Source organism: Mycteria americana, chromosome 2, assembly GCF_035582795.1.
Source record: "Mycteria americana isolate JAX WOST 10 ecotype Jacksonville Zoo and Gardens chromosome 2, USCA_MyAme_1.0, whole genome shotgun sequence".
NCBI lineage: Eukaryota > Metazoa > Chordata > Aves > Ciconiiformes > Ciconiidae > Mycteria > Mycteria americana.
In genome coordinates, this window is record NC_134366.1 from 117,190,674 (window position 1) to 117,206,122 (window position 15,449).

The following is a 15,449-nucleotide window of genomic DNA, read 5'->3' on the forward strand; positions in this document are numbered from 1 at the left end:
CTTACAAAGTACTAGCTTTGCAAAACTATCAGCTCTTTCATCTGACCCTTTTCCCCTCCACCTTTCATTTTGATTTTAAAAAGAGTTTGTTTAGAGAGAACTGCCATGTAAGTTGACAGTGAAACTGTATGCCCACTTAAATATCTTAAAATGTACTCATGGTTCAGTGTCTTTAAGTCGGTTCGGCTCCTGCAGTTTTATTAGTCAGTTTTTTACAGAGTTCTGTAAGATATTGAACATATGAATGTGTTGTGTAAATACAGTTTGAGTCAATAAAATCAGTACTTTTCTGAACAAAGCTTGTCCTTTTTTTGCTGGTTTTGTGGTAGGGAATTTGGACCAATACAAAACTTCCTCTTAAGCATAAGGTTTTCTTAAATTAGGGTAGCAAAATTGTGCTCGCAAACACCAAAACCAGCAGCCAAGTCCAGTGGTGCTAAATCAGATTGTCAGAGTTTCATATTGGTTTGCTTAACTTAAAGCTGTTTTTATTTTTTCCTCTGCTTAGTTGAATACAGTTGTCTTAGTATAGTGTATAGCTTCTGGTTGTCTGCTGCATGCTAAGGATTTATTAGTTGGAGAATTCAGCTGTTCAAAAATTAAGTGAGGGTCTCCCTATCCCTGAAGAAGAGAGGGAAGCATGATTGAGGGGTGGTGGTGAAGTGGGGAAGGAGAATGAACCAAGCTTCTCTGCTGGACCACAAATCCTTTAAGGCTTATGACTGGTGCAGGTTAAGGGAATAACTAGTGATTGATTCCATCTGTATGTTGCAACATTCTGGAAGACAGTAGGATGACAAAGGAAAAAGTTCTCTGAAAGGTCTGACGCAAGTTCTTTGAGTTATTTGAAGTAAATTGTTTATGGAAATTATTCTTTGGGGAATTTTTTTTTTCATGATGAAGCTGTTGCCGTCTCTGATGTTGCCTGGCTTTACAGTGAAGAGGAACAAGGAGAACAGAGCAAATACAGCAATTTAGGGCATATTTACTGGGCATTTTTAGTTGTTAAACAACAATTCTGTGTATCCCTGTTGTTATTGTAGAATGAATGATAAACAGGAAAGCATCCTGGATAAAACTAAACTTCAGTTCCTTTATTATTGGCTAAAACTAAACTTCAGTTCCTTTATTATTGGAGTCAAAGTTTAGAATTATTTATTGCAATAGTAAACTGGTTTTATAAAACTTAAATCTTGCACACACAGTAAAGTAGTGACTGATTTCTCTGCATATGCTCTAGTGCTGTACCTTACGTGTATCCTGTATTACTGCCTTGTTTGTTCTATTTTTTCCCTCCTATTTAGCTGAACCCTTCTTGGTTGGAATAGGCAATTTGTAGCCAGTGCTAAGGACTCAATGTGTTTATGTCACAAAGGTCAGAATTCTGCATCTCGTCATTCCTTATTTAAACAAAAACAAAAAACACAAACCACAACTAACTACCCTCCAAAAAAACCCCTAACCTAACTCTTCACAATGGCACTAGCAGACTGTAAAAGAATCATCTCCTCTCCAGGAAACTTTTCTCTTACTCCCCGTTTGTGCTGCCTACTTTTAAATTTCACTCTTGTTCAGTTGCAGCATGCAATTAATAAGCATATGATAATGTAAAGGAAAGGCAAGTCTGTTTGCCCCTATTTTAGAGTATTAACTTGCTTTGTGTAGTCTTACCTCAGTAAGTCTTAATATTTTTTGCCAAAAGTGGCAGAATTTGACTGTGATGGGATTTTGGAATCAAAACAAAGACACAGGGCATGGGTGGAACTGTTCACCCAACCTGCTTCTTTAAAGAGGAGTTAGCCGCCTCCTACTCACAAATGTAAGACTTCAGGTGGTTTAACATAAATCAAGAAAATCAAGTTTAGGCTGTGCTGTGGTTGCCAATAAGGCCAGGTTAATTTTTGTTGCAAACACATTGAGCAGTGCTGCTACAACTAGTAGGGGCTTGTACAGCACGGAGGCAGCCACTGAGTTCCCTGCTCCTCCCAATGCTGGGAGAAGGAGCAGGTCTAGACCCTCTTTCCCAGCCTGACCCTGTTCCCAGGAGGTGACCACCTTTTCCTAAGGAGACACAAATGCAAGAGAAGAAACAGCAGTAATCTTGGGATGCAGAGAAATCAAGAGCCTACGGTGGCTTGGTTAAGGTAGCCTGTGCAGGGACTGTCATGTCTAAACTGAGGGTCTGCCCGATTCCTTGCTGGCTTTGACCAGTGCAACTTTGCAAAGGAGTTGGCCCATCAGGTTAAGTTCTTATTTCTGTCCTGATACCACACCTTCCCATGGCACACCTCGCCCACTCCCTGTTTTCAAGTGGTGTCAGTAGTGTAGGTTGCTGGTTTTTTGGTGGTTTGTTGGTCCCCGTTCCCCCTCCCCCCCCATCCTAGTGTTGGCAGAGGCGTTTGTGTCTGGGCAGTACTGGGAGCTGCACCTCTAGGCCTTCTTAGGCTTGGCTTGTCCTGGCAGCCTGCTTCTATGTGTTTTTCTGTGGCCAGGTGCAAAGCAGTTAAAAGGAGAGAAAACAAAGGTGGGCTAGGCACAGAAAGAAAAGGTGCAAGAGACTAGGCTGAAAAACTAGAGGGAAAATGAAAAACACATAGGCGAAGAATGTGAAAAGAAGGGGAACAAAGCTAGGTGGGACTCAGCAGGAAGATTTCAAAATAAAAGATAAGTTTCCAAGGAAAAAGCAGGAAGTTATTTGAAAGGAAGTGCAACTGAAGGAATTGTTCACCAAACCTGTTACTAAAACAATTTTCAGTTTTATGTCAGGAAAGGAAGATGATTAGAGTTGGCTGACTGAAGAGGAACAGAAAGCATTTGTGCTTCCCATGGCTTTCTTACTGCTTACATGCAAGCTGGTCCTTTGAAGATGTTCCTACTACAGGCTCCTGTGTTCATTTCGGTGGTTGTTTTTTTCCCCTAAGATGAGACGGAAGATCTGGCTCCTTTTTTTTTTTTAAAGAGGGCATTAGTTTGCCTCCCCCACCTCCACACATTCTAGAACTTCACATCATCAAACAGTTGCAGGTAAACACATGCAAAAGAATGGCTAAGAGTCAAAGCAGGAAGAGAGGACATTGTTAGATCTGGATTCCACAGGCTCAGAGTCTATATTCTGGATTTTGAGTCACTGTATGAAAAGCAATAAAGAACAGGCTGGTTCACCACGTGAATAACTCAATTATTTAGAAACTCCAAGATTCCTGGCATTTTTTAAATATTAACTTTTTTCACAGTCATATCAAAATTTATGGCTGGGACCTAGTTATGAATTCTGTCTTACAACAAAATGCAGTTCCACAAGCTGTAAGATGGTTGGTTCTACTTAATTCAGAAGCAGCTATGCTAGTGCTTTAATTGAAAAGTCTGTGCCACAACTGTATGATGGCAGGCTCTGAGCCTGTGACACATTCTCCTCCCTCTTGAAGCTAATAGCCTGCCATTTACAAAGCATCCACTAAACTTCTAAGTTCAATGGCTTTATTCCCCATGGATTTTGCTTTGTAATTGCACTAAATATTAACGTCTCTTTAATGCTTATTGTGTTTTAGCTTAATCTCATGCCATGATAAATACATAGCCACAACATATCGCAACATTTATAAAGTGCATATTTAAAGGTGCTCTATTGCTATTCATAAATTCTTTAGCCATCACTAGCCATTGCAAAGAATGTGGCCCCTCTGGATTTGCTGACTCCATCATGACCCTTCAAAAGAGAATCAGCCAGGCCCTCCCAATCTCTGCCTATACACCTGCACCAAAGCCAGTTTGGTTAGTATGTTCTGACTGTCTGTCTCAACCCATGAAGTCACTTTATATGAAAAACTTGTACTTGATTAAAACTGGTTTGGTTCCATTTCTGTGTAGAATAAAATCTTCAGCTTATGTGATTAACTGTTGCCTGGTTCATATACTTTATAAAATACTGTCTCATCTCCCAAATCCCAAACTAACAAAACATAACATCATCTTGTTAGGAGGAATGGATCTTTGGAAATTACACTATGTTTGTAAAGTGCCTTTTTAAGTATTGAGCAACACTTTTGCTTAGAAAGTGCTTCTGAAGACAAGAAGAAAAAGAGCAAAGAGTTCCTAAAACATTTGAAGTTTGGATTTCCGGATGGTTTCTCCTTTGTTTGCTTGTTTTGTTGCCTAGAGACTGACCTAAATAAGAGGCTCCATGTCAACGCTGTTCTCTGGTAGAGGCTCTCTAATGGAGAAGGGCTGTTTAACTGATATGAGCAGAAACACAAAGCATGCACAAAGAGCGAATGCCCAAGAGTCACTTTGTAAAGGCAGCAAGTCAGCTGGGTAAGACCAAGACCTTTCCATTTCAGCTTTAGTGTAAGCAGATAAACTGTTGTTCATCTTTCATTTTGCCAGCTGTTTCGAATATTGTGGATAAATACTTTTATTTGTACTTTAACCTTGATCTGTCCAGTGATTTTAACCTGTCTTGGTAACAAGACATCCATAGCATTTATAGGTGTGCTGAACTTACAAACCTAGGTAGTGAGATGTATCAACACGTAGCCTATGTCCCCTCTCCCACCATGTTCCATGGGAGGATGAAATTCATCTGAATTTCAGCTATACGGGCTAGGTGGAACAAAGATAAGAATAGCACCAGTAACTGCTGATAGCCAGAAAAACAGGGGACCAGCAAGATATTGGGGTGCCACTTTAAACCCCACGGGTCCTTAAAGAACACATTGCAAATGGATAGATTTCACATATATATAATCTGTGATTATTCAGCAGCAAGTGATGAAGTCACACAGCATAAACCCAGCCTCTGGCCTGCAGCTCACTGGATATTTATATAGCATTGACTGCCCAAAACACTTTTGCTTGAGAGGATACTAATCTTTTTTTATTTTGGTTTTAGAGGACTGGAGTCAAATATCACTGTTAACAGTTACTGTACAGAATAGCTAAAAACTTTTTCTTCTTTTTATTATGAATAAATTTTGTTCCTGGCAGTTCAGTATTGTACATTCAGTACAGAATGAATACTTCAAACCCACAAGATTTTCCTTACTCATAATTGGATGAAAATAGTGCAGCTCTATTTTGTAGATTTTCATGCCTATTTTACGTCTTCTCTTGTACAACTTCAGGGATGACAAACTTTGGAAAAAAAAAGATCCCAAACTACAATCTCTGTTCAGACTCTCAGGCCAAACTCTTAACTGAATGCCTTACATTTGTGCCATGAATAGAAATGGCCTGATTTCCAGAAATGCTGAATGTCCTCAGTTCTCAGTGACCTCAATGGACTCTGAAGAGCACCTCTAACATCTGAGACTCATGCTCTTTTCTTTTTTTGAAGCCTAAATATGAATTTATAAGCCTAATTATTAGAAATCCAGATTTGAGAATTTGGCCTAGAAAACAGCGCACCTAATTTCTTTATTCATTGATTTCTTCTTCATCATCTTCAAACGCTTCCTCTCCATCATTTGCTGTTGCTTCTTGGTATTGCTGATACTCTGAAACCAGATCATTCATGTTGCTTTCTGCTTCTGTAAATTCCATTTCATCCATTCCTTCTCCTGTGAACCAGTGGAGGAAGGCCTTTCTCCTGAACATGGCTGAAAACTGCTCCGAGATCCTTTTGAAGAGCTCTTGAATAGCAGTACTGTTGCCAATGAAAGTGGAAGCCATCTTGAGGCCACGAGGAGGTATATCACACACTGCCACCTTGACATTGTTTGGGATCCACTCCACAAAGTAACTGCTGTTCTTGTTCTGGATGGCCAACATCTGCTCATCAACCTCCTTCATGGACATGGGACCACGGAAGACAGTAGCCACTGTCAAATATCGGCCATGTCTTGGGTCACAGGCTGCCATCATATTTTTGGCATCAAACATCTGCTGGGTGAGCTCTGGAACAGTGAGTGCTCGGTATTGTTGGCTGCCTCGGGCTGTCAAAGGAGCAAAGCCTGGCATGAAAAAGTGAAGGCGTGGGAAAGGGACCATATTTACTGCCAGCTTCCGGAGGTCAGCATTTAGTTGGCCTGGAAAACGCAGGGATGTAGTTACCCCACTCATGGTAGCAGAAACCAAGTGGTTTAAATCACCATATGTTGGAGTGGTGAGCTTCAGGGTACGGAAGCAAATGTCATACAAAGCTTCATTGTCAATGCAGTAGGTTTCATCTGTGTTTTCAACCAGTTGGTGGACTGAGAGTGTAGCATTATAAGGCTCCACCACTGTATCAGAAACCTTTGGAGAGGGCATGACACTAAAGGTATTCATTATCCTGTCCGGATATTCCTCTCGTATCTTGCTGATGAGTAGGGTTCCCATGCCAGACCCTGTCCCTCCTCCCAGGGAATGAGTGAGCTGAAATCCTTGCAAGCAATCGCAGTGTTCGCACTCTTTTCTTACTACATCAAGTACGGAGTCAACCAACTCTGCCCCTTCTGTATAGTGTCCTTTAGCCCAGTTGTTTCCTGCACCAGTTTGTCCTAAAATAACATACAATAGGGAAAGAAAATATAGAAAATTATTGGTAAGGTTTGGTATTTGCATGCTAAATGGATTCACATCTGTAACAAAAGCTGCTATAAATCTGTCAGGTAGATAACGGTGCTCTTTGGTTTTGCCTACTGTTGTGGTTTAGCCCCAGTTGGCAATCAAGTACCACACAGCTGCTCGCTCACCCTCCCCCTCGGTGGGATGGGGGAGAGAATCGGAAGGGCAAAAGTAAGAAAACTTGTGGGTTGAGATAAGAACAGTTTAATAATTGTAACAAAAAAAAAAAAATAAATTCTAATGAGAAGGAAAACAACAAGAGAGTAGGAGAGGAACAAAACCCAGGAAAAAAACAAGTGATACAACCACTCACCACCCACCAACCAACGCCCAGCCAGTCCCCGAGCAGCGATCGCTACCCCCTGGCCAACTCCCCCCAGTTTGTATACTGAGCATGACGTCATATGGTATGGAATAGCCCTTTGGTCAGTTTGGGTCAGATGTCTTGGCTGTGCCCCCTCCCAGCTTCTTGTGCACCTTGCAGAGCATGGGAAGCTGAAAAGTCCTTGACTAGTGTAAACATTACTTAGCAACAACTAAAACATCAGTGTGCTATCAACATTATTCTCATCCTAAATCCAAAACACAGCACTATACCAGCTACTAGGAAGAAAATTAACTCTATCCCAGTCGAAACCAGGACACCTACAAATATCTTTGGAAGTATCAGCATAAACTTTTTAATATAGTCTCCTTTTGCCTCAAATCCCTGGTAGTTTTCATTTATGCCTTTGGGTGGTTTTTTTTTTTTCTTTTTTGGTATTTAACCTTCCATAACTGCAAAGATGGCCTTGACTCCTTGTTTTGAAAGCTTTCACACTCCCCATCCTACTTATTCCATAAACACAAGACAACTGTTTAATATTTAAATACTTTCTAAAGACCATGATGTACACAAAGCTAAATCACAGATACACATTTCTAAATTAAAGGTTCTTGGACTGTTCCCGTGAGACACAGAGGCATTGTTGTCATTCAAGGATAAGGCTAGGCTTTAGAAGTCCTATTTAACCTGTTATATCAAGAAATACAGCTTTTTAAATTCATGGTTACCTACTCTGAATGAAAATATTGATCGGCAGAAGCTTCAAGATGTTATTTCAAAAACTTGTTATTAAGTGCCTTTATTAAGTGCCTTTTAGCTTTTACTGATTTCCCTACAAACTCAGTATTCTTCAGGATCTGCAAAGCAACTTGCAAAATTGGATTACTGACATTTGATGAGCCCCTTTTCTCCCCAAGGATTCCATTTTCCTTTTATGTGCCACCCAGTTTATTAAGATGCACAGCCTGGATCCTTTGCTATGTCACTATTTTGTTATTACTTAGATCACAAGGAGGATTAAATGGGGGACCAGTTTTTTAATACTCCTGTTCCTCACAGTGACTACTACATACATACATTGTGCCACTGAACTCACTTAGTGGTACTCTTGTGAGTGGTATTCAGAGCAATAGTTTCAGAATTAGGTATAGGGCTGTCAGCTTCTGCGTTGTTCTGCAAGACCTTCCCCTTCCTTCCTATTACCATGTCTCATTTCAATTCCCAGGGCACTGTGTTGGTGCCAAACATATGAATTGGGGAAACTGCTTGCTGGGATATTGTTTAAATATGATGCACTTTATTTTCACTGAATAAATGCTTTGTTTCCTCATGATGTATTTGGTTAGTTAATGCATTGTTCTATATGTTGCTATATTTTTCTCTCTTTGAGCCTAGGGAGCTCAGCACTTCCTGTCCAGCTGGGCAAAGCACAAAGTAATATCCTTCCAGAATTAAGTATGTTTGTAACCATCTGCAGTCTGCTTGAGCAGATCCCCTACTACAGATAGGGCAGCACATCAGGATGCACACTAACAAGCAGACATCACTCCAAGATGCAGAAGGATCCTAACAAACCTAAATTCTGAGTTTAGGACTTGATTTTATAGATGGCCTCTTGTGAAAACATCATATCATCCTTCTTCAGTGGGCAGTGAGATAAGGAGAGAATGGAGAATAGGAACAAAGAACAAGGTAAGAGGAGAATGGCAATTGCTCTCACAAATGTTGAAATTGTATTTTCATGGGGGAAAAAAAAGAATCAGTAGAGACTGATTTTACTTGCTTTTGCTTAGTTTGCAAATTAAGTTAGGAGGTAAAATGCCTAACACAGAGGTGGACCTGTCCTCCTTCAGGCTCTCCACTGCATGAGACTCCCTCAGTCTTAATGAGTCACACAAACTCCTGGATGCCCACATGACTACTACCACCTCTCTCTAGTGCACTAATATGACCTTTGTATTTAAACTGCTGAGTGGAACTGTAGCAGCGGCTGCCTGCACCAATACTAATGGCTTCCCTCCAGCCCACAACTATCAGCTATTCCTGTGGTAACAGTGCACTTCATCCACTAGTCAGCCACCTGCTGAGGGTCTCCAACATTTTCATTTGAGATTTCCTGCTGTGCACACATATATGCCCAGCAATCCGATACTGCCAGACACGCTGGCTCTATAGCACTGTAAGACCACCAACACGACAGAACATGTACAATTAGCCCTGGAAGCTCCAAACTTCTTACCCATGACAATACAGCACAGTCTGGAGGCGCTATGGCTCTGATAAGGCTGGCACACACCTGGAAATCTTGATCATGGTCCTGTGAAACCCTACTGGATGCCCTCCACTTATCAGGTACCTACCAGACCTCTGAAACAAACACATAAAATGATCAAATTCTACCGGGACTAAATCTGTAGGTGGAAAATGAGCCTGTGTCCACAAAAATCAGGACTTGGCAGATCTTCTGCCAATTCTGGAAGCTCTGCATTGTATGCAGCTCATCTCTAGCACCCTGCCTCTGCCTCTTCTCACTGTGCATTTACCAAGATCTAAAGGAAGTCTACATGAAGCAATCCCACAACTTATCTGCACTCTTAGTACCTCCAGATCCTCCTACCACTATTTCTTTCTCTAACTCATTGTAGGATTATCACAATGTTGAGGTTGAATGGCACATGCATAGAAGCCATTTGTCTAGCGGTCATTTATTTTTTAATTCCTAAAATGGCAACTATTTTGTGCAATCTTCTTTCACTCCTTTCCTCTCTTCGCTGCTTGAAATAAAAGACAAACCTGGGAAGAGAGATCAGTACCTTGCACACTAATGCTTAGAAGCCCAGTATGGTTCTGCCTTGGTGCAGAACACACGGTATGATTTAGAGAGGGAAGGACAGCTCCTTTGACTGGCTAACAGCCATTCTGTGGTTACCCCTACCAGTTGACAACTTAAATTGGGGTGGTATCCATCCAGCAAAGCTAGCAAGGGTGTACACAAGAAAAGAATGACAAATGCAAAAATATACAAATGAAACCTGGTTAACAAGAGGAGATATATCAGAGTTCACAGCAGTTCTTGGTGGGCAATCGTATGCTGTTAGAAGGCCAGGAGACCTGCTGCTCTCATACAGCAAGAGCATTCCACCTGCGCTTCTTCACCTTTTAGATCACCATCTTGTCTACGCAAGCATTAAAGCACAGGGATTGTTTTGCATCCATCACAATCTCCTGCTGGTCTGAGAGAAAATTACTCTACCTGGAGTGTGTGATCATGTACTCAATGTATCTGAATGAAATCCTGATTGATGGTCCACAGTTACTTGCTATGGAGACATGGGCACATGCAGGTATATACAGAGGTGGAAAACATCTCCATCAGAATGAGCCCTAACAGCCTGGGGTACAGCAAGTATGGAACTGCCAGCTTCTGCCACAAAATCCTTTGTGGGCCCAGGCCAGATTTTTAAAAGAGAAAACAAAATGCTTTGTTGGCTTTTGACACAGAAGATCATTACTTCAGCGCTCAGGCAGCCATTCTGCATTATTCAGCAGGTTAGGAGGACAGTGCCTGATGTCAGATACGAGTTGATCACATGCTGTTGGTTCATTGTTAGTTTGGCAGGAAGGGAGTACAGTGAACTGGACTATTGTTGAAGACACTCTGAATTGATTTTGCTCTGGTTTTACTGGTGGTATGCCAAACTGTAAAGCTCCAGTTTAGGTATTTCCATAGGTCAGGTGAATTCACTTTCAGAGGACTTATGTGGTCCATGCAGGAGAAGGGGAGTGAAAAGAGAAACTTGAACATAGAAACATACTTCGTAAAGCTGCCTATGTCTATGGCTTTTCTCCCCAAGCTTACTTCTACATGTTGTAACTTGAAATTCCTTTGAAAGAGACCCTTAACATCGCTGCCATGGAGTATACTGGAGAACAATAGGGACAGCATTGAAAGTTTTAAGTCTGTTAAAGGGTTAAATAACTCTGTATGGCTTCTTACTCCCCACCTCAACAGCAACAACCCAGACTTAAGTTTGTTTTATACCACCCAAACAATGTTTATCTTTTCTCTGTCTGTCCCTGGCATTGTTCCTTCCTTATGTTAACACAATATACCAAACTAAGTTGCAACCTAAGCTTGCCTTGGCAGGAGGAAATGTGTTTTGTGGCTAGTGTAGACTTGGAAGCCAAAAGGACACCAGAGTTCTCATGGTTCAGTTTCATTCAGACTTCCTGTTTCAGCAAGTGGATCACTTAACTTTCACACACTGTTTCTCCTTTAGTGCAAAGGGACTGATAATGCTTCTGTACTTTGTAAGGATGCTATGAAATTTAATCCAGGTAATGTGCATTTTAAAGCTTAGATGGAAAGTACTACAGAAGTCCAAAGTGAAACAGTAAAGGCTAGAACAACCCTCTGCAAGAACACTGCAAAACCAGAAGTTCCTCACATGCTCTCAGATTGTTCCTCATTATATTGAAAAATAACCCAGTAACTGGCTATATATGACGATGTTTTCCATATTACAGTTGGTCTTCCTCCACTGTTTACTATACTGTGAGAATCTGCTGAAAAAGTTGAATTACACAGCCTATAAACAATTTAATGCTTAAGCATTTAATGTAAATTCAAGCGAAGAGTAGTCTGGTTGGTTTGTGGTTGAGGTTTTTTTCCCCCCTCTCCATTTTCTGCAGAATTTCCATGCATTTTGTTATAAAGTGGTCTCAGGATTTCTCTGGAGTTCATATATATGGAAAGCAAATGTGCTTTATCTGAATACCACAGGAAACTCTCAGTAGTTTGCCAACTGATGTTTAACAGAATGATTAACAGAAGAATGACTTTTTCAGTTAATGGGATCTTTTAGCTGACTTACAGATAACTGGAATTGTATTGTTAAGCTATTAGAATTTCTCAGTACTAATGGTCACTTTGGAATAGGGAGCTTAAATGTTTTTTGACCATTCACTTGGTAATCAAACACCTGTTGGATAGTTTTGGTGTTTAAAAAGTGACATCTACATACCAAAGATGAAATTATCAGGCCGAAAGAGCTGACCAAAAGGACCAGATCGCACACTATCCATGGTTCCCGGCTCCAAGTCCACTAAGACTGCTCTTGGTACGAATTTCTGGGCTACAATAAAAAGTAAGCATGCCCTTAATGTTCTGAAATAAGCTAACACAGTTATAGCTCTCAATACACAAATACATTGTGTCTCATATTATTAGTGTAATATAGATTGTACACATATAAATATTTCCTATACAGGAAGTCATGGTGGTGAAAAAACCCAGCCCCATAGAAACAAATCAATTCTCCTTGAAAAACAGACATGACATCTTTTGGGTCCTACAGATGGTGTATTACATTTTGTAAGCTCTTTTTTAGCAATAGATATGAGGGACGGAAGTTTCTGATTAGAAAAAATGGTTGACATGTTCTTTACAAGAAAGTAGACAATCTCTTCTGTGAATAATGGGGTGAGTGAAGGCTTCGTGTTCAAATGATCCTAATAGATCTCACAAGCTTTTACGCTTGAAGGATTCACCTCTACTGAAAGAGCTACTTGGTGCAGGTGGCAAACAGTAGTAGTTAGCACATCTACCACAAAGCACAAAATAAAGAATCTGTATCCAGTTGAAATTGTTCAAGGAAACTCAGGGAAATAATATGAATTAACCTGAGGTGGACAAAAGATGAAACATTCGTACTTGCAGGTTCATGTCAATAGACCAAAGGACTCATGATGCCCATTTTTACACTGTTAACACCCTTCAACACCAGACTGACTCAGAGGATTTGGGCACCTTTGGCAACTTATTAATGAATCACCTTTGAGTTCTCCATTACCTGTGGCCTAATCCTCTCAGTCATGAAATCAGAAAGAGAGTACTACAGATGCAGGGTCATATAACCAACAGTTTAATTTGAGGCAACTGATAAGACACATCTGATGAAATAATCATACGTTAAAAGAACAAATGCCTAGCATAGCCTTAAATAATAAACAAACCTCCACCTCCAGACCCTAAGGACAGCCCCTTGTGCCATTTCTCTCTGCCTGGGGAGGTAACACCCAGTTATCAGTTTATAAGAAAGTAGATAATCTTTTCTGTGTATAATGGGGTGAGCTGCGATCAGCTGAGGGGCTGATGGCACGCAAGGAGCGTGACCAGACGTGTCATACAGCTTCGCGAACCCATTCACTCCCAGATTTCTGTGCCCCTTCCCACGGAGTCCCCTCTCCCGCACCCCTCCCTCCCCATCCCACACTTACACGATGATTCATTATAGTAGACATTGATCCTTTCCAGCTGCAGCGCTGAGTCACCGACATAGCCTCCGGCTGGGTCAATGCCATGCTCATCACTTATCACTTCCCAAAACTAAGGGAGGAAAAGGAGAAGTGGGTTGGGGACTCCCCTGCGGAGCACCGGGCCCAGCGCCCCGGCCCCATCGCGGGCGGGGGGGCGGCGACCCCGCGGCGCTGCTCGGCCCGGCCGCAGCTGCCGGATTCCTGGCGTGCCCGCCGCCCCTCCCTGCCCGGGACGGGACGGGGCGGCAGGCAGAGCCGGGCAGGCACCAGGATTTAAACCCAACGGACAAACGGCGGCCGCCCAACTCCTCGCCGGACGGGCTGCGGCGTTTCAGTGTCCGGAGGCGGCTGCTCGGACTTCTGCCGCCCCTGCCCGCTTTTGAGCCACGGCCTGGCCGGTTTAAACATAAAAATAATTAAAAAATAATTTTTTAAGCCCCGTTTGGTTTCAGTACTTCCCGAAGCCTTTTATGGTCACTGGGAGAGGTGCGATGCGCGGTACCCCGCGGCCCGAGCGCGCCCGGCGCCTCTCAGCAGCGGCTCGCTCGGGGCACGGGACGGCGGTGGGGGGCGGCCGGCACAACCCAGCCCCGCGGGACGAAACAGCCCGGAGAAGCAGCCGGACGCGTCACCCGGGCGCTTAGAGGCTCCGCAAGCGGCGGACAGGCAGCGGCGGCCCCGGCTCCCCTCAGGCTCACCTTGGTCCCGATCTGGTTTCCACACTGGCCCGCCTGGATGTGCACGATCTCCCTCATGGCGATGCCCCCTGAGCGCCGCGCCTCGCCTCTCCCGCTCTCTCGCCACCCAGCCCGGCTATGCGCGGCGCCGGCCCACCGGGCGGCGCTTTATGGGCTCCGAGGCGGCGCGCGCCCACCCCCCCCCGCCGCCGCGGCTCGCCCAACGGCCGGCGCCCCGCGCGCGCTCCGCCAACGGCCGCCCCCGCCAGGAACCGCCCTCGCGCCGTCGGCGGCTCGGCCCCGCCGCCGGGTCACGGGGGGCGACGCCCCCCGCCTTGTAACATCGGCCGCTCCCGTTTGCCTCGTCGGCAATGAGGGCCCGGGGGGTTCTCCTGCCCCAGAGGCGGTTCCCATCCCCGCTGTGCTGCTCACCCGCACCGTGTTTGGCAAACGCGGCTATGCCATCTTCACCCGCCAAGGAATCCTGCCCTTGCTGTGTGCCGGCGGACATCATCGCCTTCTCCTGTTATTCCTTGGCCTGCTGCCCTGTCGGCTGGGCAGATTGCAACCTTCGGTGAAGTGGCAGCATTCAGAGAAAATGGGTGGGCCTCCTCAGTGCCTTGCCAATGGCCGCTTTCTTTGCACCGCTGTTTTCTGATGTGGTTTTGCCAGCAGATAACAAGCTGCTGCCTGAAAATTGTAACTGGGAAGGCAAGCAGTCTCCTGAAAGGTTGTGTCACCACAATACAGAGCATGCCCTGGAATATGTAGAGTTTGGATAGCTTGATTTTTAATGAAAAGGGAGATTTTCTTTCTCCTCCAGAGAGGAAACAAGTTCCCACACCTGCTGCATCTCCTTTATGATCCCTTTAGTAGCTGTCGCATGGTTTGCCAGGTAGAGAAAAGCTGCCTAGCTTGGCTGCCTGCTTTAATGCCAGTGTGACTTTTCCGTGGGATGCCATCGTCTATGTAGCATAGTCTGATATACAGCCCTGGCGGGAGGCATTCATCTGTCTCTGCACACCTTTACTGTCTGACCACACCTCTGCTGTTGTGCAGCAGCCCTGAGGCCAGAGTTACAGAACCTCATTATCTGCTTGATCAAAGGTGACCCAGCTGGGACTCTCCAGAAGAAGAATCTTGGGTGCTCTCTCCAGCTTGAACACAGTTAAGATAACCCCCATCAATCAATAAATAACCCCCAAATAACCCCAAATCTGTACCTAGGCTGGGAGGTCACCTCCTTCTTGTCCACCCTTGTGTTGCTGTGACATGACCGATGTCAGCTAGACTGTGTGCTCTGGGCTCCAACCTTGCCTTTTCATAAATGTTTTCCAGTAAGGCTAGCAGTTTCTTGCAAATGACCTCCGAGCAGCCCCCACACACCATGCTAGGCTGAATCAAATGTCTTTCTGATATCAGTGAAGCAGCTGGAGGATCAACGTGTTTGCCTTGCAAGCAGCCACCAGTGCAGGATTGGATACTATGTGCCTTTTTCTCTGCTGAAGGACTCAAATAAATGTCCTTCTGTGCGTGATCTGCATTTTTGGAAGAGATCCACAAACAAGTCATTTGCTTAGTAGCCT

The 15,449-nt window shown here is 43.7% G+C and overlaps 1 protein-coding gene across 1 annotated transcript; it reads right to left on the reverse strand.

Annotated features, from left to right (window-relative positions):
• Positions 1–2,368: 2,368 nt before the first annotated feature.
• On the reverse strand, positions 2,369–14,043 carry TUBB6 (tubulin beta 6 class V). The gene is made up of 4 exons (XM_075494341.1): positions 13,885–14,043; positions 13,148–13,256; positions 11,893–12,003; positions 2,369–6,476 (listed from the first exon to the last, which is right to left on the reverse strand). Exons 1-4 carry the CDS (start codon positions 13,939–13,941, stop codon positions 5,413–5,415), a joined length of 1,341 nt encoding a protein of 446 aa, XP_075350456.1. The 5' UTR covers positions 13,942–14,043; the 3' UTR covers positions 2,369–5,412.
• Positions 14,044–15,449: the final 1,406 nt, after the last annotated feature.